At 34.7% G+C, this 25,061-nt stretch overlaps 1 protein-coding gene and 1 pseudogene across 2 annotated transcripts in view; one reads left to right on the plus strand and one right to left on the minus strand.

The window, feature by feature from the left end:
* The first annotated feature begins 1,720 nt into the window (after positions 1 to 1,720).
* LOC100368845 (histone H1-III pseudogene) lies at positions 1,721 to 2,379 on the plus strand (annotated as a pseudogene).
* Positions 2,380 to 10,638: 8,259 nt separating this feature from the next.
* LOC102802066 (small G protein signaling modulator 3 homolog) overlaps positions 10,639 to 25,061 on the minus strand; it is a 69,935-nt gene continuing 55,512 nt past the window's right edge. For both annotated transcript variants that reach the window (XM_085502256.1, XM_085502257.1), the window contains exons 19-21: positions 18,338 to 18,472; positions 17,702 to 17,882; positions 10,639 to 13,876 (exon numbers count right to left, since the gene is read on the minus strand). In XM_085502256.1, the coding sequence (XP_085358382.1) occupies positions 13,802 to 13,876; positions 17,702 to 17,882; positions 18,338 to 18,472 (391 nt within the window). In that variant the 3' untranslated portion in view covers positions 10,639 to 13,801. The remainder of the gene's footprint in view (positions 13,877 to 17,701; positions 17,883 to 18,337; positions 18,473 to 25,061) is intronic.

Raw genomic sequence — 25,061 nt, forward strand, 5'->3', positions numbered from 1 at the left:
TTCAAGTTGCCCTATTCACAAATTTCAGGATTATGGTATCTCGTGTTCCACGAAGAGACTATTATTCACATACTCTGTGTATTTTCATCCACTATCCAAGATAAAATTTGCATTTAATCATGTAATGTATAATGTTCTCGAAGAGGTAGTATTTTCGAAATATCGAGTCAAGCGGCGGGCGTTCCAGTCAGATAAATAGTTTTCTATTTACGGCCTCGTCCCAGAATTTTTAGTAAAGTTTAAACATTACATAATCTAAATATTTATGTATTTATGTTATATTTGTGTACATTTTATAAACATGGTCAGGTAATATACGAGATACCACAACAGGAATACTATTGTATACGTCATTGGCTGTGATGACCCATTGCCCTTTCAGAAAATCCAGGCCCCCAGAAAATGGCGGCAAGAATATTTGTGGTATACACTTAACAGCTGCAACAACGAAGTCAACAAATACGTTGTTTTATAGCGATTCTTTTTCGAAATATTCATCGACACCATTTGTTTGAAATACATAAGTTATAGTTGTAATAGATACATAATGGTCCCAAAGTCATAGGGATTTGCTGAGACACGTACGAGTGGCCATTTGACCCTGAACTAAGTAAAGTGTATCGCCAAAATCAGCGAGAATAGTCAGCACTGTTGAGGAAACGAAGCATATTTTCTACTGACCGTTGTAACTAATAACGGCACGATGTGAATAATAATATCAGCAATTAGAATAGATACTATCCGTGGTTATCTTCAGGCAATCCGTCGTAACATGACCTGTCCCTGGTCGCCGAAGCTGTCATTGCCCTCCTATAATAATTGCATCGCAGACATGAATGAAAGTCGCGATAAAATACAAAAAAAAATCAGCCTAGTTAGTCCGTTATAGAGTCTACAAATATGGCTGGCCTCACAATCCAACAATAAGTAGTGAAAATATCACGAATAATTGATCAAAATCTACAAAATTGCAGAGTTCGCAGACGAAAAACATCGGCAGCCAATGGCGGAAGTTAATTTCATATGCAGATTGCATCCTCGGTTGGGGCAAATGTAAATAAACGAAAACTCGCCAAAAAGTGGGAAACCCGTTGAAATATGCATGGCTGTGACAATGAATAACTATTTTTGAAGATATTTTATACAATATGAATGAACTATCTTACAATTTTGTTGATTACCGACGAGTAAATGGCCCTGTAATCACGAGTATTGGTAGAAGGCAGTCGTCATGTTTATGATGAAAATGGCCGACAATGTGCTTGTCAATTTTTTTTCAAACGCTGAAAAGTTGTAAAAACTATCCTTATTTACAAATAAAATGAATATTTACGACAAGTACATACACTAAAGTGTGGTTTTAAGTGTATATTTTGTTGCGCGAGAATTAGCTTTGTTAAAATATCCCTCTCCGAACTCGCTGGATGCTGTTTGACAAGCGCGTTACACAGAGTTTGAATTGAAATAATTCGATGCATTTAAAAGTATACGCCATAAATGATATACCAATTTGAAGTATATAGTCTCAGTTTTTGAAACAGTGTCAAGGGGTTTCGCAAATGTGTTCGACGGAGGAGAGCGAATGGTTTTATTTCGGGTATGAAGCACATATTGACACTCAAAGTGGTCGTCCATTATGTGGCGCGCACTTAGTCGATATGATGTTCTCTCTGACGTTCGCAATGAGTGAATAAGAGGCGGCGTAGTTAGCGGGAAATTCAATTTGCTTTCTGATTCTACTTCAGTAAACAAAGTCTCGCTGACAACATGTCTGACGCAGCAGCTCCCGCACCAGCCAAAAAGGCTAGCAAGCCGAAGAAGCCAAGAGCACCGGCAGCTCACCCAAAGACCATCGATATGATCGTCGCGGCCATTACCAACTTGAAAGAGCGTAATGGATCATCTTTGCAGGCAATCAAGAAATACATCGGTGCCAACTACAAAGTCGATGTCGAAAAAATCACCCCGTTTGTCCGTCGTTGTCTCAAGAGTGGTGTAACCAGCGGCAAATTGGTACAGACCAAAGGCAAAGGTGCTTCTGGTAGCTTCAAGCTGAACCCCAAGACAAAGGCAGAGAAGAAACCAAAGAAGCCTAAGGCCAAGAAACCAAAGGCCAAGAAGCCTAAAGCAGCCAAGAAGGCAACCAAGAAACCAAAGGAAAAGAAGCCTAAAGCAAAGAAGCCAAAAGCAAAGAAACCAAAAGCCAAGGCTGAAAAGAAACCAAAAAAGACACCAACGAAGAAGCCAAAGGCAGCAAAGAAGGCTCCGGCCAAGAAGGTAAAGAAGTCGCCAAAGAAGAAGGCCGCTTCAAAAAAGAAGTAAGCGACTGAATGCATACTTCACAAACCCAAACCAAACGGCCCTTTTCAGGGCCAACCACATCCTCCAAAAAGAGAAATACCGTATAACAATTGTGTGTGTATGTATGTATGTGTGAATGTATGCCTGTCTGCACGTGTCTGTACTCGATAGACGATGTCATAAACGATGTGATATTTGTTGATACGCGTTCTGTTTCCGTTCAGAAGAATTTCGTGGTAGCCATGATAAGTTAAATTTACTATGCTCCCATTTTAGCAGTGCATATAACGTTCGACACAGACAACTGAATCACGACATATATTACTAGTATGTTGTGCGACTCGCATATGCACACCAGTGACTTGACTACGCACACGCCCAAAACCGCGGCACAAATTTGCAACGCTCAGGTTCATCGCTAAGTACTGCCTCCCTAGCAACGGCCGTTGTTTGGTGCATTACAAAACTTGATATTACTATTATTATTTGAAATCTGTATATTAAATAATTCACACCAGCTACAAGAAACAACATTATAAGCCATGTACCATATTGCGAGATTACGCATAAGTACGATTAATACTGTCGGTGCAACTGCGAACCGTTGGATGGACCACACATCGTCATTAACCTCTATACTAGCATAGGGCTTCAAAAGATAATACTAAACTAATGTTATTTTATAGATCAATGACGATGCGTAATCAATGATTAAAAATTTTACTGCGAAACATAATAATACTAAACCACTATTATTTTATAAGACTATGCTTAATCAAGGATTAAAATTTGTACAAATTCAAAAATTGTAAATCGATAGATAAACATCAAATGAATTAATGAGAACGAGTGCTGATGAATTATGATAAAAAAATGTCAAATATTTTTTATATATTTTTCTAATATGTGCACTATCATCTCGCGTGTTAAATACGATTGGACTTTGATCATATCATGTATACCATGGGGATACTGGATAGCATATCAATTGAGTTACTATTCCACAAAAATTACATGGAATTTCTTCGCTCCATTTTTTTAACGAGCTTTTATATCTGGGATTTGATCTAAAAGGGGGAAATGTTTTCTGCATGTGTCGCAATAAGGCTATTATGGTGATGAAGTGAGAAGCAATTACCATAAAATATTTTAATTTCGATTAAGGAGTGATTCAGTGAAAATAAAATCCAGTGAATATACATTTTCCCCTATATTTTACATTCAAAAATCAGTGAAAATGAATTTTAAACAAAACATCCAAAAATTCTTTTCAGTGAAAATTAATTTCAGCTAAAATAAAGTATTTTACAGTAGTCTGCGACTCAACGAAACACGAAGATATGTAAGCCTAAATACGCATGTGCAGTGATTAGGACAGTCGCTATAGATACTTGATAGCGATTCACAATGAAGCCCTTTAGGACAGTCACTATGGATATTTTACTGTGAGTCATAATGAAGCCACTTAGGACAGTCACTATAGACACTTGATAGCGATTCATAATCTAGCCCCTTAGGACAGTCACTATAGATATTTGATAGCTAGTCATAATAAAGCCCCCTAGGAAAGTCACTATAATACTTGATAGTGAGTCATAGTAAAGCCCCTTAGGACAGTCACATAGATATTTGATAGCGAGTCATAATAAAGCCCCTTAGGACAGTCACTATAGATACTTGATAGCAAGTCATAAAAAAGCCCTGTAGAGCTGTCACTATAAATACTTGATAACAAGTCATAATAAAGCCCTTTAGGAGAGTCACTATAGATACTTGATAGCAAGTCATAATAAGGTCCCTTAAGACACTCACTATAGATACTTGATAGAATGTCATAATAACGTTCCTTAGGACAGTTGCTATAGATACTTGATAACAAGTCATAATAAGGTCCCCCAGGACAGTCGATATAGATATTTGATAGCAAGTCATAATAAGATCCCTTAGGACAGTCACTTTAGATACTTGATAGCCAGTCATAATAAGGTTCCTTAGGACATTCATTACAAATATTTGATTGTGAGTCATAATAAAGCCCCTTAGAACAGTCACTTTGAATACTTGATAACAAGTCATAATCTAGCTCCTTAGAACTGTCACTAGACGCAATGCATTTGATAGCAAGTCATAATAAAGTCCCTTAGGACAATCACTATAGATACTTGATAACAAGTCACAATAAAGCTCCCTAGGACAGTCACTATAGATACTTGATAGTAAGTCATAATAAAGCTCCCTAGGACAGTCACTATAGATACTTGATAGTAAGTCATAATAAGTCCCTTAGGACAATCACTATAGATACTTGATAGCAAGTCACAATAAAGCTCCCTAGGACAGTCACTATAGATACTTGATAGTAAGTCATAATAAAGCTCCCTAGGACAGTCACTATAGATACTTGATAGTAAGTCATAATAAAGTTCCTTAGGACAATCACTATAGATACTTGATAGTAAGTCATAATAAAGCTCCCTAGGACAGTCACTATAGATACTTGATAGTAAGTCACAATAAAGTTCCTTAGGACAGTCACTATAGATATTTGATAGCAAGTCACAATAAAGCCCCCTAGGACAGTCACTATAGTAACTTGATAGCGATTCATAATAAAGCCCCTTAGGACAGTCACTAGAGATATTTGATAGCAAGTCACTATAATGTCCCTTAGGACAGTCGCTATAGTAACTTGATAGCGATTCATAATAAAGCCTCTTAGGACAGTCACTAGAGATATTTGATAGCAAGTCACTATAATCTCCCTTAGGACAGTCGCTATAGTAACTTGATAGCGATTCATAATAATGTCCCTTAGGACAGTCGCTATAGATATTTAATAGTGAGTCATTATAAGGTCCCTTAGGACAGTCACTATGGATACTTGATAGCGAGTCATAATAAAGTCTCTTAGGAAAGTCACTATAGATATTTGATAACGAGTCATAAAAGGTTCTTAGGACAGTCACGATAGATACGAGTACTTGATAGCTATTCATAATAAAGCCCCTTAGGACAGTCACTATAGATACTTGATAGAAAATCATAATAAGGTCCCTTAGGACAGTCACTATAGATACAATTACGTATTTCATAGTGAGTCATAATAAAGCCCCTTAGGGCAGTCGATATAGATATGTAATAGCGAGTCATAATAAGGCTCCTTAGGACAGTCACGACAGATATTTGATTCCGAGTCATAATAAAGCCCCTTAAAACTGTCACTATAAATACTTGATAACAAGTCATAATAAAGCCCCTTAGAACAGTCACTATAGATACTTGATAACAAGTCATAATAGGGTCCTTTGGGACAGTCACTATAGACACTTGATAGCCAGTCATAATAAGGTTCCTTAGGACAGTCACTATAGACACTTGATAGCCAGTCATAATAAAGCCCCTTAGGACAGTCATTATAGATATTTGATAGCGATTCATAATAAAGCCCCCCTAGGACAGTCACTATAATACTTGATAACAGTCATAATAAGGTTCCTTAGGAAAGTCACTACAGATATTTGATTGCGAGTCATAATAAAGCCCCTTAGAACTGTCACTATAAATACTTGATAACAAGTCATAATCTAGCTCCTTAGGACAGTCACTATAGATACTTGATAACAAGTCATAATAAAGCCTCTTAGAACTGTCACTATAAATACTTGATAACAAGTCATAATCTAGCTCCTTAGGACAGTCACTATAATACTTGATAACAGTCATAATAAGGTTCCTTAGGAAAGTCACTACATATATTTGATTGCGAGTCATAATAAAGCCCCTTATAACAGTCACTATAAATACTTGATAACAAGTCATAATAAAGCCCTTTAGGAGAGTCACTATAGATACTTGATAGCAAGTCATAATAAGGTCCCTTGGGACAGTCACTATAGACACTTGATAGTCAGTCATAATAAGCTTCCCCAGGACAGTCACTACATATATTTGATTGCGAGTCATAATAAAGCCCCTTAGAACTGTCACTATAAATACTTGATAACAAGTCATAATAAAGCCCTTTAGGAGAGCCACTATAGATACTTGATAGCAAGTCATAATAAGGTCCCTTAGGACAGTCACTATAGACACTTGATAGCCAGTCATAATAAGCTTCCCCAGGACAGTCACTACATATATTTGATTGCGAGTCATAATAAAGCCCCTTAGAACTGTCACTATAAATACTTGATAACAAGTCATAATAAAGCCCCGTAGAGCTGTCACTATAAATACTTGATAACAAGTTATAACAAAGCCACTTAGAACTGTCACTATAAATACTTGATAACAAGTCATAATAAAGCCCTTTAGGAGAGTCACTATAGATACTTGATAGCAAGTCATAATAAGGTCCCTTAGGACAGTCACTATAGACAATTGATAGCCAGTCATAATAAGCTTCCCCAGGACAGTCACTACATATATTTGATTGCGAGTCATAATAAAGCCCCGTAGAGCTGTCACTATAAATACTTGATAACAAGTCATAACAAAGCCCCTTAGAACTGTCACTATAAATACTTGATAACAAGTCATAATAAAGCCCTTTAGGAGAGTCACTATAGATACTTGATAGCAAGTCATAAAAAAGCCCTGTAGAGCTGTCACTATAAATACTTGATAACAAGTCATAACAAAGCCACTTAGAACTGTCACTATAAATACTTGATAACAAGTCATAATAAAGCCCTTTAGGAGAGTCACTATAGATACTTGATAGCAAGTCATAATAAGGTCCCTTAGGACAGTCACTATAGACACTTGATAGCCAGTCATAATAAGCTTCCCCAGGACAGTCACTATAAATACTTGATAACAAGTCATAACAAAGCCCCTTAGAACTGTCACTATAAATACTTGATAACAAGTCATAATCTAGCTCCTTAGGACTGTCACTATAAATACTTGATAACAAGTCATAACAAAGCCCCTTAGAACTGTCACTATAAATACTTGATAACAAGTCATAATCTAGCTCCTTAGGAAAGTCACTACAGATATTTGATTGAGAGTCATATAAAGCCCCTTAGAACTGTCACTATAAATACTTGATAACAAGTCATAACAAAGCCACTTAGAACTGTCACTATAAATACTTGATAACAAGTCATAATAAAGCCCCTTAGAACTGTCACTATAAATATTTGATAACAAGTCATAACAAAGCCCCTTAGAACTGTCACTATAAATACTTGATAACAAGTCATAATCTAGCTCCTTAGGACAGTCACTACAGATATTTGATTGAGAGTCATATAAAGCCCCTTAGAACTGTCACTATAAATACTTGATAACAAGTCATAATCTAGCTCCTTAGGACAGTCACTATAGATACTTGATAGAGAGTCATAATAAAGCCCCTTAGAACTGTCACTATAAATACTTGATAACAAGTCATAATCTAGCTCCTTAGGACAGTCACTACAGATATTTGATTGAGAGTCATATAAAGCCCCTTAGAACTGTCACTATAAATACTTGATAACAAGTCATAATCTAGCTCCTTAGGACAGTCACTATAGATACTTGATAGAGAGTCATAATAAAGCCCCTTAGAACTGTCACTATAAATACTTGATAGCAAGTCATAATCTAGCTCCTTAGGACAGTCACTATAGATATTTGATAGCAAGTCATAGTAAAGTTCCTAAGGACAATCACTATAGATACTTGATAGAGAGTCATAATAAAGCCCCTTAGGACAGTCACTATAGATACTTGATAGCAAGTCACATTAAAGCCCCCTAGGACAGTCACTATAGATACTTGATAGCGATTCTTAATAAAGCCCCCTAGGACAGTCACTATAGATACTTGATAGCGATTCTTAATAAAGCCCCCTAGGACAGTCACTAAAGATACTTGATAGCGATTCTTAATAAAGCCCCCTAGACAGGTCACTATAGATACTTGATAGCGATTCTTAATAAAGCCCTTTAGGACAGTCACTATGGATATTTGATTGCGATTCTTAATAAAGCCCCCTAGGACAGTCACTATAGATACTTGATAGCGATTCTTAATAAAGCCCCCTAGACAGGTCACTATAGATACTTGATAGCGATTCTTAATAAAGCCCCCTAGGACAGTCACTATAGATATTTGATAAGAAGTCATAATAAAGCTTTTCAGTACAATCAATATCGATACTTTTCGGATCTTCTCTCATACCACAACAATTTTTAATATAAATAAAAACAAGCATACTCAAACTTGTTGACATTGTTTCCTCTATTAAGCATGATGAACAAACCTCCAACAATGTTAATTACAATAAGAGGTAACAGAACTAGCACACACTTGTTAGGGCCATCAGATAATGCTTCTTAAAGACATCGCTAAAACAATAACCCTGGTAACTATATTGTGTCTCTTCAATTTTTTCTACCTGGGAGCTGCGAGAAGAAAAAAATGGTGGTTGAATGGAGCACTACCTATAGGCCTAGGTATCACTATGGTGTGCCTCAAATTTAAAATTTTGCTCTTTGAAGTACATTGTAATAGATGTACCTAGGAATGGTAACTGTAGGGCGAGTTCATCAGTGATAAGGTGACTGTAAGGTATTAATAGGTGATTTTCCGTACAATTGCGAGAGCTCGCGAGATGCATGAAAGACGCGCGTCGAACGTCTGCCGCAAAAATCGAACGATTTGATTTTGAACTAGAATTTCTTTATTTCGCAACGGAAAATGGTCTATTGATGTCAATGTAAATCATAACAACCCTCAGCCATTTACTTTTGTTTAGTGTCATGGTAACTGAAGTAGTCAAGCCAGAGGACGAGTAGTAAGGAAACCACTTCCGGTTAGGTTTGTTAGGTGCTTGTCAGTGTAACACAACTAGGTCTTGTTCTGATAGTCAACAAGGTAACACTAGACAACACAATTAGGTCAGGAGGGTAGGGTACCCTGTTGCAGCTGAAGTATTATTCTAATTAGTATTTCCTATTTGAATTATTACAAAACTTTATTGTCTAAGGAAGATCTAGTTGTCACACAAGGAAGGTGCACAGGTGCGTCATTATGACAATAACAAGCAATATAACATAATAAATATTACCACAGGTGGGAATGAATGACTTGTGGTCAAAATTTGAAGGTTTTACTTCAGTCACCCCCACCCCGGGGAAACAACTGGGGGATTTGCCAATGTCATACATACCAGGGGATGATGACAGCCTTATTGCATTGATGGTTACTACATCCTTTATATTGATTTAAAGTAATGACTTTCAAGAAAAAACTGAAAATGTCATTTTCAGTCAAAATTAGACTGTCGACAGCCAGTCATACCTAATATTATTAATAATTATTGTGTATAAACGTAATAGGCGTGAATAAATTGCCGACACCCAAACAATGTCAAAGAACAATTACCTATACCAAAAGTTTGATCTGTCATTTTTTTATCAGATCTTTGCAAAATATTCATATATTTTTTGATAACTTCTTTAAAATTATCTATAAACTCAAAGTGAATCCAAGTTCTATTAGTGACTTAAGTTAGAATATTGATTGATAGTTTTTTGCAGTCTTTTTTTTGTTATCATTTACAAATATATTAAAACAAGGGGGAATCAGGTCATTCCCTTGCCTGATGTCTCTTTAAACAGAAAATATTTGTTTGTTTTCTAAGTGCCAAGTTGGTAGATTGATCTACCCGGTACTTTATAAGTTTACAGTAAAACCAAATTCTCCGATGATTTTGTAAAGTAAACCCTGGTGCTGAACTGAGCCAAAGGTTTTTGAAGTTGATGAAACAAACAAATACGCGTTTCCCATTTGGAAGTTATTTTATTAGCAGCTGTTTAATTAGGCAAGACGCCAATCTGTTTTTTACATTTTACATTTTTTTTTTATCATTTGGGTCTTCAATTTAGATAATAGATTTTGTAATCTTTCTACAAATTTAAGATGTCAATGGTAAGTCATTCTCATTGCTTGATCTTGTAGAATATTTTTTTGATTTTATGTTTCAAAACTTTTTAGCGAAAATACCTGCCGTACCAACAGATTCTTATGACCACCAATTTATTTGAAAGGAAGCATTTGCTGAATGGATAACATTGAAATAACTCATTAATATTATAACGAAGTTACATTACTATTTCTGGATTAGTCAGTTTAAAATCTAACAATAAATTTTATTTAAAAAAATTAATATTCATAAGATGTTAATAAAGTCCCCAGGTTTCTGATGTTCACTGTATTTAATATTGCATTTGTTTATCAACAATGAATAAAGATGAATGTGGATTTGAATTGATGAAAACACGGAAAATGCAGACACAAGAATCACTCTTCATACAATAAACCATTAAAAATACAGTAAACTGCTGCTCAAAGATAATTTTTATTTTTCAGAGAAATACTTTGTAATAATTTAATTTCTTGCAGTAAATTGTAAACACTATTCTACATGGGCATGCTCGATCACAGTCAAGGTCAACCCAAGACAACCATGGATTTATGTTGCAACATATTCCCACCCTGCTCATGAGATACAGCCACCTTTAAATATTTACAATTTTTATTCACCAAGTACAGCTCTGGTAAAGATAAATTTTAAAAATTTAAAATTAATTATAGGTATATTTACCTACAATAAGCAACTAACCAAACGCAAAGTCAGGTCGCATTCCAAAATTCAAGAATTTAATTTTTGTGTTTTTTTTAAAAAAACCTGCATATTGGAATTACAGAAAATGTCACCTGTATGCACAAAATATTTTGGTTTTTGAGCGAAGCACAATTACATACATTGCGAATTACAAAGCAACCCAAGGGTTGAATAGTCTCTGAGAGACACGACTACTATCAGTAAGTTTATTGATAGAATTTACAAAAGTCACTTTGTACACAATCTATATATATATAGTTAAGGAAACTTCTGATCTATCTAGGGGGTGGGACTCCTATACAAAAACATATCAAACAAATAAATAAATACAGCTAAAATAAAAAATCTGTTTTGATATGCCTGATTTCCTCACATGTCATATGGAAGCACAATTCTTACCAGAACCCCCCCAAATATCACTGATTTCACTACAACCCCCCGCCCCCACCCATATTGCCGATTTCACTACAGTATTTGTTGTAGATTTAACATCGCCAAGAAAAAATTACATCAGCTGTTTCTACCTCAACAAAACATTCAACATGTTAATAATTGCACATCTCATTTTCATTGATCGCTTACGTCATCAATGAAGCTAAAAACATAATGCACACATGGATAAATTATATCGGTTGGTCACAACATCGTCTATTTTTAACATGTGCATCTAACCTAATCATTTTTACGTTTGTGCTCTACAAAAGGATACAATCAGATACAAGACTCAATAAATGGCAGTAAAGAAATAAACCAAAAAAAAGTAAACAATACAATTTTATCTGTATATTGCTGTTCCAAGGGCAGCAGCTGGTGATTTGATAATGAACCAAGATACCATACAGTAGATACAATCATTCAACAACATAAATTCATAGCACACAGAGACTGATAATTGATAAATATGGAAGAAGGTGTAATGACAGTTAATCACTTACTGCATAAACCACAGTATTTTGCAGGAGATGGAACATTCAAGAATTTCTTCACTCAGAGCTAATCGTAAAATGAATATTTTATGTGGGTCCTTAAAGAAGAAATTAAACAACCAACTGTAATTCGTCAATTTTAACCGGTTGTGCTGGTGCAATTGTTAGCCGACTAACTGCGGGAATGAAACAGGTTTCATTTTTGCATTCAGTTGGCAGACTGATTAAAACTGTGCATTCAGTAAAGTACAGTCAGTCGTGTAATTTCTCCTCAGGACAGCAGAGTTCTTGTGACATTTCATTTACACACATCAACAAACAATGACCATTACTTCCAGCAATGTAATGTACCCTATAAATAGTTATCATTTTCAGAAAAAAAAGGTTTACAGTACTGTGTATTTGTGACCATTCTGTTATGTCCCGATTTAACTGTCAAAAATCACAACGTCAATGGATTATTGTAAGATTGTAGCATTACAGTAAATCTTTGAAGACAAATTCATTTTGAATGGAAACCTCACTTTGAGATATGTAAACGAGCACCACTGCACTATTATTACTGGTCGACGACATGAATTAAAATTTACATTTTCTGCAGTATGTATGATCTCTGGTACAATTCAAATCTGACACAAGGCGATTTTTGTTAGCTTGCAATACAAGTCTCAAGACGAGAGCGTGTCTCACTATTTACTGTATACTGTAAAATGACTAATTTTCACTGGATTTAAATTTCGCTGATTTACCATTTCAGACATATTCAGTGGGTTTTAAATTCACAGTTTTATCATTTAGATAATGTGTTCTAAGCACAATTTTACATATTCACTGGGTTTTAATTTAGCGCATTTTTCAGTCAGCGAAAAAAGCCAAATTAAAACCCAGTGAATAATTAATCCCTTTACAGTACACACTTGATTACAATGTAATTGTACATTGTATGCAAATTATCATATGTAAAATTATAGCATGTGCTATTTATTCAAATGATATTCATTTTATATCATTTTAATTGTACGAAAAATATTATGTATGTGGCTAAAACAAATTTACTTCTCGATAGATCATAATCGAGTGAGCATATCAGCATAAAACATTAAACAAACATACTCCATGTTACCCCAAATGTGTTTTTGATTCATCGAGGAGTGCCATTGTAAATGTTGCTACAATGTACATATATGCTTTGCCAATCCTATGCCAGTGATATGCTAAGCCACACATATAGACTATCTGGCAATGTTTTTAAGGTGTACAAAACTGACTACCAATGCAGCGGTTTCAGTGTGACCATCAGAAAGAAAATTGATAAATATACACACAAAAAGGGAAATACAATAATACATATATGTATTCATAAATATGTGTTAAATATTAAAAATGACATTCATCAACAACAATTCTGCTTTTTATTTGAGAAATGTCAAATAACTCCTATGTGGTCGAGGATGAGGTGTAGGCATGCATGCATCACTGTGGGAGAGGAGCGAGCACTGTCTCCCCTTTTTCTGTGTTCAGCAACCTGTTTTTTTTACTCTCTCTTTCTCACCATAATACTGATATTTTAGGCAGTGAATCCTTCAACAGATGATGCACAGATGCAAAGAACTCCAGCAATGCCACAGAGTGAAAGAAGTGAAAATAAAGACAGCTGATTTCTGATACCCCACCCCATAATTTGCCAATGTATTTGCGGAATTCACTTACACATTGTAAGAATTGACTCCGAGGAAAACACACTATTCCACATTGTTAAGCATATCATTGCATTGGGTTTCATACCATGTGACTGTTTTTGTTTTGTTTTTTTTACTATCTAAATTTACAATGCAAATTGAAAATCTATAAGTCCACTTCTTGTCACCACATACACAGACAGGATGGCACAGCAACACAGATCAAGTATATGTAGAGTCGTTTTCGTGATGGCAGTGTGTTTTGGTGTGTTTCAGTCAAGATCCCAACTAAACAGATGATGCTTCACTAGCATATCCCGAACACTTTCTTTAAGAGGTGCAGATATCTGGAAGAGATGAGAAGATATTTATTAATTTATTTGACAGTAGTTTTATGAAACTCCTGGAGCTTTTGTTGATTGATTGATTGATTGATCAAAATCTACAGGCAATATTTTATTCTACCTATGTTTTAAAAACATGGAGACAATTACAGAAAAGGAAAGGAAAGGAAATCAAAAATTGGGATGTGCAGACTTGAAACACTGCTACGGTTGTTTCATCAATTTACCAAGTGATCGAGGCGTCAACACGGAATTGCAAACCGCTTGTGGAAAGACAAAAGGCAGCTATGACAAACATCAAGAGACGAATTTATTGTCTGAGATTTCACCACATTGTAACTGTGCTTGTAGATTTGGGACAAATTACAGATGTTGACAAATTTATATACCGTATTTATACTGATGAGAGCCCATGCCCGGGCAAACGCCCACCCCGACTTTTGACCAAAGGCTGAACTGTAAACTTTTCACACACATACACAGGGTCCCTTTAGGCTTTTAATTTTCATAATATTTTACACAATAAATAATATTTTAAGAACTGTAGCTAACGGGGAAAATAAAGAAAAATATATATTGTACAAAATGATTTTGGTTTAAAAAATAGACCAATTCTGTCACTCATTTGGGAGTAGGGTAGTGTATAACATTTTTATACATTAGTATAACATGCACAGATTTCTACTGAAAAATTAATCACAAAGCATTATTGAACACTATTGATTAGTTCTTGAGATATTGATTGGAACAGACATTCATAAACACAGGTTGTATTGTCTTCCTCAAAACAAGTTGATAATGTTCTATAGCAGAAGTGTTCTACAGTGTCTTAGTAAAAGTCAATCATTTAAGCATTTTTATAGTTTTTGGAAGTTAATTTGTATAATTTTTTTGGTGGATTGACTTCTCATGAACAAATTTCCATCTATACCTAATCAAGGTATCTACAGAACAAGTTGAACGGTTTAAGTGTTTTTTGACAAGAAGTCGCCCACATCCATCGAGACACCTATAGGTCTGTTGAGGTAAAAATTCAATCAATTCAGCACTCAATCATTGGGTTACTAGTATTTTTCTAACAAGTTTTTTTGCCAGGCTCTATGTCGGCCATGTGTGTAGATTTCTGAAAAGCTGACCTAGAAAATCCTGAACTTTATTTGACACAGTCGTCACCTATCGGTACATTGTATCTAGGGGTACTCATAAGTATCTTGGAACACGATGTCATGACCTCGTTGATAAAAAGCACAAAAATAACAGTGTAACATATTTTAAACATGATAGTTTGTAAATATAGTGTGGGTGCATTGCCTGCCAGTCCTCTTATGATCACAGATAACATTTTGGAGGCCATAATAAAAATCAAAGAAAGCTTAGAAAGAACTCCCGTGTGCTGAGAGTATTGGAGACACATTAAAAATTAATTCAAAATGGAAACGCAGAAAACTAATTATGCAAATAAGGTAACTAATATTAACAGATTTAAGTGTAAAACTAATAAGGTCTGCACAATGTACCAAGTTTCATTGAAATGTGATTAGAACCAAAAAAATATTAATTATTATGCTAATTAGAGAATTAATATGAACAGATTTTAACCCAAAATTAATCAGGCTGTCTATTGTCCTAGAGCATTTATGTACCTAGTTTTATTCAAATGTGATGATCAATACTTGAGATATAGTATTAATTAATTATGTTAATTAAGTGATTAATAAGCATAAATATTTACCAAAAACTAATATGGTGTATAGTCCTAGGTTCATTGAAATGTGATGGGTACTCTTTAAAAGTTTCATTGAAATCCAATGAGTGGTTTTTAGACATCAGTGCAACAGCCATAGAACAGCAACAAATTAACTAATAATGCAAATTAGGTGATTAATATGCACAAATATTTACCCCAAAACTAATTAGGTCTCTGCACAGTCCTCAAGTAACTATGTACCAAGTTTCATTGAAACGTGATCATTACTACCGGTACTCGAAATATCAAAAGCTAAAATTAATTAATTACGCAAATTAGGTAATTAATATGTACTGATATTACCCTAAAAACTATCAGGTCTGTGCAGTGTCATATGACATCTATGTACCAAGTTTTATTGAAATGTTATGATTAGTACTTGAGATATCAGTGGAAAAGCCGAAAATTGATTAATCATTATGTAAATTAGGTAATTAATAATTTTAACAGATTTTTACCCGAACTAATCAAATCTGCGCATTAGTTCAGAGCATACAAGTGCCAAGTTTCATTGAAATTCAATGAGAGGTTCTTCAAAAATCAGTGGAACAGTCATAGAACAGCTTAAAATCAGTTAATTATCATGCAAATTAGGTAATTAATATTCATAGATTTTTACCCAAAATCTAATCAAATCTGCGTATTAGTTCAGAGCATCCATGTGCCAAGTTTCATCAAAATCCAATGAGTGGTTCTTCAAATATCAGTGGAACAGTCATGGAACAGCTTTAAATCAGTTAATTATCATTCAAATTAGGTAATTAATATTCATAGATTTTTACCCAAAACTAATCAAATCTGTGCACTAGTTCAGAGCATCCATGTGCCAAGTTTCATCAAAATCCAATGAGTGGTTCTTCAGATATTAGTGGAACAGTCTTGAAACAGCTAAAAATCAGCTAATTATCATGCAAATTAGGTAATTAATATTCATAGATTTTTACCCAAACCTAATCAACTCTGCGCATTATCCCAGAGCATCTATGTACCAAGTTTCACCAAAATTTGATTAGTGGTTCTTGAGATAACGGTGGAACAAAAAAAGTGACATACATACATACATACATACACACATACATACATACATACATACATACATACATACATACAGACAGGGTAACTGCAAAGACTCCCTTTTGTGCTTCGCACACGGGAGTCAAAAATGTACAAATACCTAAACTAAAAGAGTGATAATCTGGTTTAGCAATAATTAGGGTTCATTCAAAGGTCACGTCACTATGGCTGCCATTTTTTTTTCAGTGAAAAACTGCAAAAATTGATGGGCCGATTGACTTGAAACTCCATTTACATTTGTATCTCATCGCCTTGGTAACACCTTTCAAGTATGGGAAAAGAAAACTAATATGTCATGTGAGTAGGTGACAATTTTGGATTGAAAATAAACAGTGAGTGGCTATTTAATTATTTTCAGAGGAGGATTTATGTGATCAAAGGGTCAATGAACACAGTCTGAAATGAGTATCAGATATTTCAATGTCAGCCTTCAAAGTTGAAACTGACATAGTTGCTCGGCAGCTTTAATACCGGTAATGAGTTTTAAATGGTAGCCATGACAACAGTATTATGTTCACAAAAAAGAGTACCCCCCAGTATATTGTTATGCTGTCCAAAGCAAAAATCTTAAAATCCAACAATATTTTTTTGTCATTTGTTTATAAATTACGGAGCCAAAGCTGAACAAAATGTTATTATTAGATTACTGGTAGTATGATATTCTTCTAGCTAGAAATTTACCTCAATTGTTTCTCAATTCAATAAATAGCTTATGGTCGAGAAGTCCAAAAATATACAAAGAAACGGTAAAAATGATGGTAATTGACTACACTTGCTGTGACTGCACAGTCATTACTGACAGAAAAATATCTTTTGTTACATTATAATTGCTGTAAATTTTCACCATTTAAGATATCATCAGAAACACTGAAATCCTACACTGGGTTTCACTAACTGAAATCCTACACTGGGTTTCACTAACTGAAATCCTACACTGGGTTTCACTAACTGAAATCCTACACTGGGTTTCACTAACTGAAATCCTACACTGGGTTTCACTAACTCACCTCTTTCTTGGGAAGTTCCCAGTTAAGTGTCAAGTTGAATGAAAATTTTGAAAGCACTCGTAGTTCACATTTAATCTGCACCCAACCTGGGCTGCGGAGAAATGACCACGGATAATACCATTTTTCTACTATTTGTTCGCTGGCACATAAACTTTCCAGCCATAGATGAAGCACTTGTTCACTGTAAACAAAAACAAAAAGTTACGAGATCTAAGTCTGGCATTAAGCACATACACATCAAAATACAAATTTGTTAAATGAGTATTATTATGGAGATTTAATTTCCCCCTTTAGCTTTCAATCTTACATTTTCATTAAAATTTTATTCAAAATGTATAATTGAGGCCCCCTATTTTAGTCAAAATGTATAATTAAGGTCCCCTATTTTAGATAAAATGCAGAAGACCACCTATTTTGGAAAAAAAATGTACAATTCAAATCTGTCAAAATGTAAAAATAAGAAAACCATATTTTAGTCAAAATGAAGTAGACCCTTATTTTAGTTAAAATTTAAAATAGGGGCCCACTATTTGAGGCAAAATAAAGGATTAAGCCCTCTTTTTATAATTAAACACTACCAGGAAGACCCACCACCAAAAAACCTTCCTAAAAAATATCGTAATATAAATGACTTACTTCAATCCTGCGCATATTAATGATCTAAACTTGACGTCCATTTGTGTATGAGCTGCATCATGTGATAGATTGATAGCTTGCACTGATCTGTAGAGAATTTCTTCCGGTGTCAAAACTTTGCCATCTTCATCCAACCTAGCAACAAACAATAAGTACAACATCACCATGTATCCATCATATAAAAAGGTTTGGGACGAATTAAAAGAACATGTCAATTTCTTTGTGTTTTCATTATTATGGGCTAATGCTAATAGGATACCAGAAATAAGAAAATCAATTGGGGTAATGTTTTGAGAAAATATAGTTGAGAATATATGGTTTTTTATGGTGAAAGTATTTCTTCATATCTAAACATTTTACTCAGTGAAATGATATGAAACTTAATATTGGGAAAATATTTTGAAAAAAATGCATTGAATTTAGCAATTTTCATTACATACAATGTAGATGGTTTTGAAGTTCAATAATATATATATAAGTATACACTGCCCATATTTGGGTATTGAGTGCCGGTCACTGCATTATATTACTCGACTGTATTACATTGTGTAAAATTGTGTTGTTGAATTAAGTTTCAAACGAATAAATTGAAAATTACTGTTAATACATTCACTGGTTTTTAATTTAGCTGTTCAGCGAAATTCCAAGTGAATATGAACAAATATCCAAACAGTGAAATTAAAGCGAGGGAGTCGTCACCTGCGCATACATCAGATGGCAATGGCCATAGCATGTCATTGTTTACAAACAAGCGTCTACCCATGAGCCTTTGCATTTTCAGCATGCATTGTTATTCTCGCACGTGCGCAGGTGACCTCCCTGCAACAAAAAATTACTGGTAATATGAGTATTCTCTAGCAAAAACAACTCTTTGAAACAATTTTAGTGGTATTTGATCGACACAGAAGTCTTATACTGGTGTTTACCAACATACACAGAAATCAGCAAGAAATGTTCAAATTACTATTTATGTTTTTCTCAAAGTCACACATTAAACATTTGGTCCAGAAGCAAAAAGGGTTTTAGACCTATTTGTTATCCAAAAACTGATGCAGCGTCATTTTTAATTTTAAACTTGTGCTGTAATTTAGTTTTTTCATGAATATTGTGTTAAGCGTTTATTTTCGAGGAGCAGAAACATGAATACTTTATTGCAGGGAATTAGAAACAATCAGAACAACATTGTCACATTTTCAACTTTTGAGCTCTCCTCTTCCCTTCTTTTCATCTTGTCTTGTTTCGTCTCCCTCATTTCTGACTCACAAGGCATTACATAAGGGTGTATCCCACCACACCTTAATGTCAGAACACAGTGAATCAGAAACTTACACAAGTTTACAGAGCATGAAAATGAAAGGACCGGTACAATTAGTGGGTGTGACGCTGACAGGTAATACCTGCATGACTATACTTGGGGGAGGGGGGTATCAATGCACAGTATCAATACATGATGAATCAATTCAGTTTCTAAAACATCATACTTACTTAGCAACAACAAGTTTATATTTATAATTTATCAGTAAACTCATATTTTACATCACTGCTCAGGAATTCCCAGTAGAAAAACATCCATAGTCAGCGCATAACATAAGTTAATAATAAAAAACAATTTGTTTTTAATTTAATAAAAAAAAACTACCCACAATGCACCAGGACAGTTCTACTGAGTGAAACCGCACTCCATATAAAGGACATATAAACACGTTCGTTAATTTGCTGCAGGTCGTCCAACATTAATTAAAAACAGCTGCAAACTATAAGAAAGTAACAGAGAAGCTCTGTTAACCATTAAACACAACTGAAATATCAACGACACTAATGTGATTTATAGTCCAAAACAAAAAAACTTCAGTGACAAGAATTCTACGATGATATACAAGCAGCAAATAAATGAATTATAACAAGATGTTTTTTTCAAAGCGATAATGACACCGGAAACTAGGATTATCTTACACTTTGCCACACCTGCAGAGGCGTAAATAAAAACTCTTTGTACAAGTTGTCTATGAGTGCATGAAAATACCACCGAGACGACCTAAAGCTGACACTAGCAAAATATTTGTTTTGTTTTTAACACAATCTACCAGTATCTCAGTATATTTGCTTTGCTTACACCATGCTACATTGCCGCTCTTAAAGTGTAATGAATTTCAGCATCGAGTAAACTAATGAAAAAATCCCCAGCGGCATACGATGCGTTCTGAATTGTAATGTAGTCATTGGGAGGAGTCGGCCATTTGATTATTCCAGTAATTCAATACGCCTTCACCTTAGTGGCAATGCGAGCAAAAAAAAAAAAAATTGCAATGTGAGGAGAGTGTGGAATTTAACAAGGAGGGTAACGGGCAATTGAATGAGGAATTCCTTTGAAATACTGGTTAGGGGAGTGAGCGAGTGAGCAACTGGTTTAGTAACGTACGATACAGACGAAGACTATTCAGCATGTATTCACGTGGATAAAGCCATGCACGCATGACAGGCTACTTTCTTGTGCACTAAAGCAAAAGTTGTTTCAGTACGGTGGGTGTGTCTGTAAATACGTCATGCTGAGAAAATGCGTAATAATAATCGTTAAAGTTATTTCTTTTCTATAAATATACGTGTGTATACGTGTTTGCCTTTAAGCTTGGCTCTACTGGGGATTAATGCAACCTGCATGAAACAGGATTAGTCATGGTCTGTACACAATTTGCAGACAATCACACTGACTTTGAAATATTTAATTGTAAAAGAATTTTTATAATTTTTCTTTTCATTATTGAGCTCTGAAAATAGAGAGGACAAAATCTCAAATGATTACTTTAATAATGAACTCCTGAATACATTGTGGTACCCTGACGGCATGTGTAATTTATGTGCGTTAACAAGTATGGGATTATCTCCCTGGATTATCTCCCTGGATTATCTCCCTGGATTATCTCCCTGGATTAGCTCCCTGACAATAGATTACATAATAGTGTATCCCACATTATTGGGATCTGCCATGGGATTTGTGTACCCCCATTTTTTTCATTCATAATTACGCATAAACCATTGTATTTTTATAGAAATTGTTTTTGTATTGGCGAAAATAGTTTTCTCTGAAATGTGATTGAGGGGCGAGAATGATGGCTTACACTATTAAACCAAGACAGACGTACACGAAGTTCAATTATTACTTACAGAATTCAAATAATAATATTAATCACATTTTTTTTATGAAGGGAATAAAAAACATATCTGTATTTTCAGTATTAATCATTTATTTCAAGTCAAGAACAAAGCGTGAAATTTCATTCATTAGGATCAGAGTAACTTTACAAAAAAAACCACTGCCCTCCTTAATAACCTCCCCTCAAATTATAAGATCAGAACATTAGATAGATATCGGGAAAATTATCTGGTCTCACATAATTTTCCCCCCAAAAATTTTAATGCAACATTCCCCCCTTTTTTATAATTTTTGTTGTTGATAATTTTGTACCAAATAGACACAATTTCCTATTGGCTAGAGATCTTGATTATAATTTTGGAAAATGTGGGTTTTGTTTTGTGAAAGGAGACAAATTTTGATTTTGTTGCTCAAATGGTTCAATTGGCACTTTGTGAAAAATAAAATGTTTTGACAACCAAATTAAATCCACAACATCGGTTACTATTTACTTTATAGTGTCTGCAACATTGCAACAAACATTGGTACTGTTGACTAAATATCCCAGCTATAGTGATAGTAATGTTTATTTTAGTTTGAAGTTTCAAGAAATATTTGATGAAATGAAAACTTTATTTTTCGGGCGCAAACAAACAGTGTGAGAAATTAAATAATATGACCATCAACAAGTTGCATTTAGCTAGAGCTGAGAGAAAAAACGTCAGTCTTCATGCACTAGGAATTTGCTTTAGAGATTTTCAAAAAATGCAGATTTTCCAAATAATATATTTCCTATAGACTAAAGACAATTTTATCAAATTTTGTCTTGAAAATGAGTGTCCTCTGAAGTTCACTCCCAGTATTTATATAAATAAACTGCTGCTGATAAATGTTTTTTATTGCTCTATTTATTCTTGGGTTATTACTATTTAAATGAGAACTTGCTTTTAAGGAGTAGAACTCACCTAAGGTGAGGCTAATGTCATGAATGTGGCCATGAACTTATGTTTAAATTTAACGATATACCTTGGGCTGATTCACGATCTTGCTGAGCCTTTGTCAAAAGTGGATTGAATTGTTATTGAGCTAATTTTAGTGAATTTCTATAAAAACTGAAAGCACCAAACGAATACTATAATAAACTAATAAATAAAAAAAATATACAACATTTTAAAAGTTTCTTTGCCAAATCTTTTTTGAAGAAACAGATGCAAACATACACAAACAAATGAAAGTGAAAAGTTCAACCCACACGTGCAATAAACAAACCAAACCAAAGCAAAGCTGTACCACCCCATATCGAATGAACTAGTCCAAGACACCACCAGCCAATCACATGCTCTTTTACAAACAATAACCAACAAACCACATTACTCAAGACTGAAAAGTTTGCAAAGTAAAAAAAAAAAATAATTTTCACAACATCCTCAGCGTTTTGTATTTAAAGAAGTAGCATCAAAGCATCCTGTCAACAATATGCGATTCACAAACCACCACGTGGAGGCCTCGGAATGACTCACTGACAGAGATTGATGTCATAACACCGAGCACTACAGAAGAGATGCATTGTTGCGTCGTACTATCTCATTCACTATCTTTGCAGTTTTCCCATGGTTTAATTTTAGCTCGGCAGAGTAACCTAGATTTCTTTAACACTGCCGAAATAGAATAGCTGTCAAGCAAGACCGAGATCCTTTGTGTCAAACATTGGGTGAAAAGCCAACTATCCAGAAGATGAAAGACCATGGAATACGCAGTTTCACACAAACACACGTACACCACCGCTAGTGTCATTTGTGGTGAACTGACAAAAGAAGGTGCAACATAGTTATCAGACGTGTACTTTTTACAAACCTACGATTGATGAAGATCATGGCAAAGCAACACATAAAGTTAATCTTAAGTTTGTTATGATTGCTCTACTTTGTTTGTTTCAAATCAAAAAAAAAGAAAAGAAAAAAGAAATCGTATTTGATGATTCACATTCACATGATCTGTACGTATACATGCATGCACGCCAGACGTGATATAATTCAAAATCTTTTGACATTACTGATAGTCACCAAATACGCTGTAATAAAAGGTCGAGTATGACAAAACATTTATTTTCAGATTGAAAGCAAAAATCCCTTCAACGTGTTCCCCATGTGACTGAAATATACACCCCCCCTACTTGCAGTATATACACCCTTTAACCATGATCACTTTCTCAATCAATGAAATTAACAATCACTAAACACATGAAAACATCAATTGGTATGTTGGCTTACTTCCAGAAGAAACCCAACAAGTAATTAATTACACTACGACAAAATCAGATGGTGGGAAAAACATTCTCACAGTTTTTTATTTCTGGCAATACGAGTACTTTTGACTGGTGAATAGGACAGAGGAGAAGGGATAATTTGACACTGTTGTTACATGGTGAAAGAAACAAATGTTTTTTAAGCAGGGGTATACGTCTGAAAAGTATTTACTTTGAATTGGTTACATTCTTTAAAACAATGGAGCTGATTAAACAGTAAACCAAGTTATTTGTGCCAACTTATGTTACAATGGCATGTACTTCTGAGACTGTTGAGTGGTGACCTTTCACATGACCTTTCACTGCACACCTCACCCTCAAACTGTTGCTTTGCTAAGTTTAAGAACCTAACACTTCGCTCTTTAGGACGGACAGAAAGCTGTCCGTCCGTCCCTCTGTCCATCAATCAATCACTCACTCAGTCACTGGAGTGAAATCAAGCATTACCATAAAACATACACAAAGATGTTTAGCGTCAGAAGTTACTGTGTACCAAAAAAAGTTTAAAACAAATTCAAAAACATAATGCCTGTTTATGTTTTTGCTCAAGTAACGGACGCTATGACCTCGTTGCATGGGTTCATTTCATACGTACATTACGTGACAAATACTGTTAAAACAAATGTTTGTTCATGTTTGACAGTTTTGACAGTTACAAAAATCAAAACATTTGGATTTAGGTTAAGAGTACAAAGTTCCAGTAGCTTCTTTTTTAATGCTTAATTTTAATTCCCTCTTAATAATGAAAACAACAAATCCCACTTGTGAAACATACACCTTAGGGGGGTTTGACCATGAGAAACTCTGTGGGGGGACATTAAAAAAAAATCCCTAAATAAATTGTGAGGGGAGAAACATATACATTTAAACGACACAAGCAAAAACTTAACAGCAACAGAAAAAAAAAAAACTTTTCAGGTAGTTCACCTCCCCCAAACAAACTTTCTGGATACAATTATATCGTTAGATAGTAATCGTGTCAAAGTTGTCATTGTTGCGCATAATATCAACATTTCCGGTTACAGTATTGAGAACTACCATCCAGTTGGTACTACTTTTTTGACTTTTGGGCATGCACAAACAAAATATTGACAATATCACACTTCCGCTAACTTGGTAAACATGTCGTAAAGTTAAGTAAATATGCTGAAGAAAAACATGAATGGAAATGAAAAAAACATGTTGTTCACAAATACATTCGGGAGGCACCAGTTCTGTCATTTCAAACAGCCCCTCCCCCCACTCCCCTAATTCTGCTTTCTCAATATGGTACATCCGCTAAATAACAC

Source organism: Saccoglossus kowalevskii, chromosome 8, assembly GCF_978046115.1.
Source record: "Saccoglossus kowalevskii chromosome 8, keSacKowa6.1, whole genome shotgun sequence".
In the NCBI taxonomy this organism is placed as follows: Eukaryota; Metazoa; Hemichordata; class Enteropneusta; family Harrimaniidae; genus Saccoglossus; species Saccoglossus kowalevskii.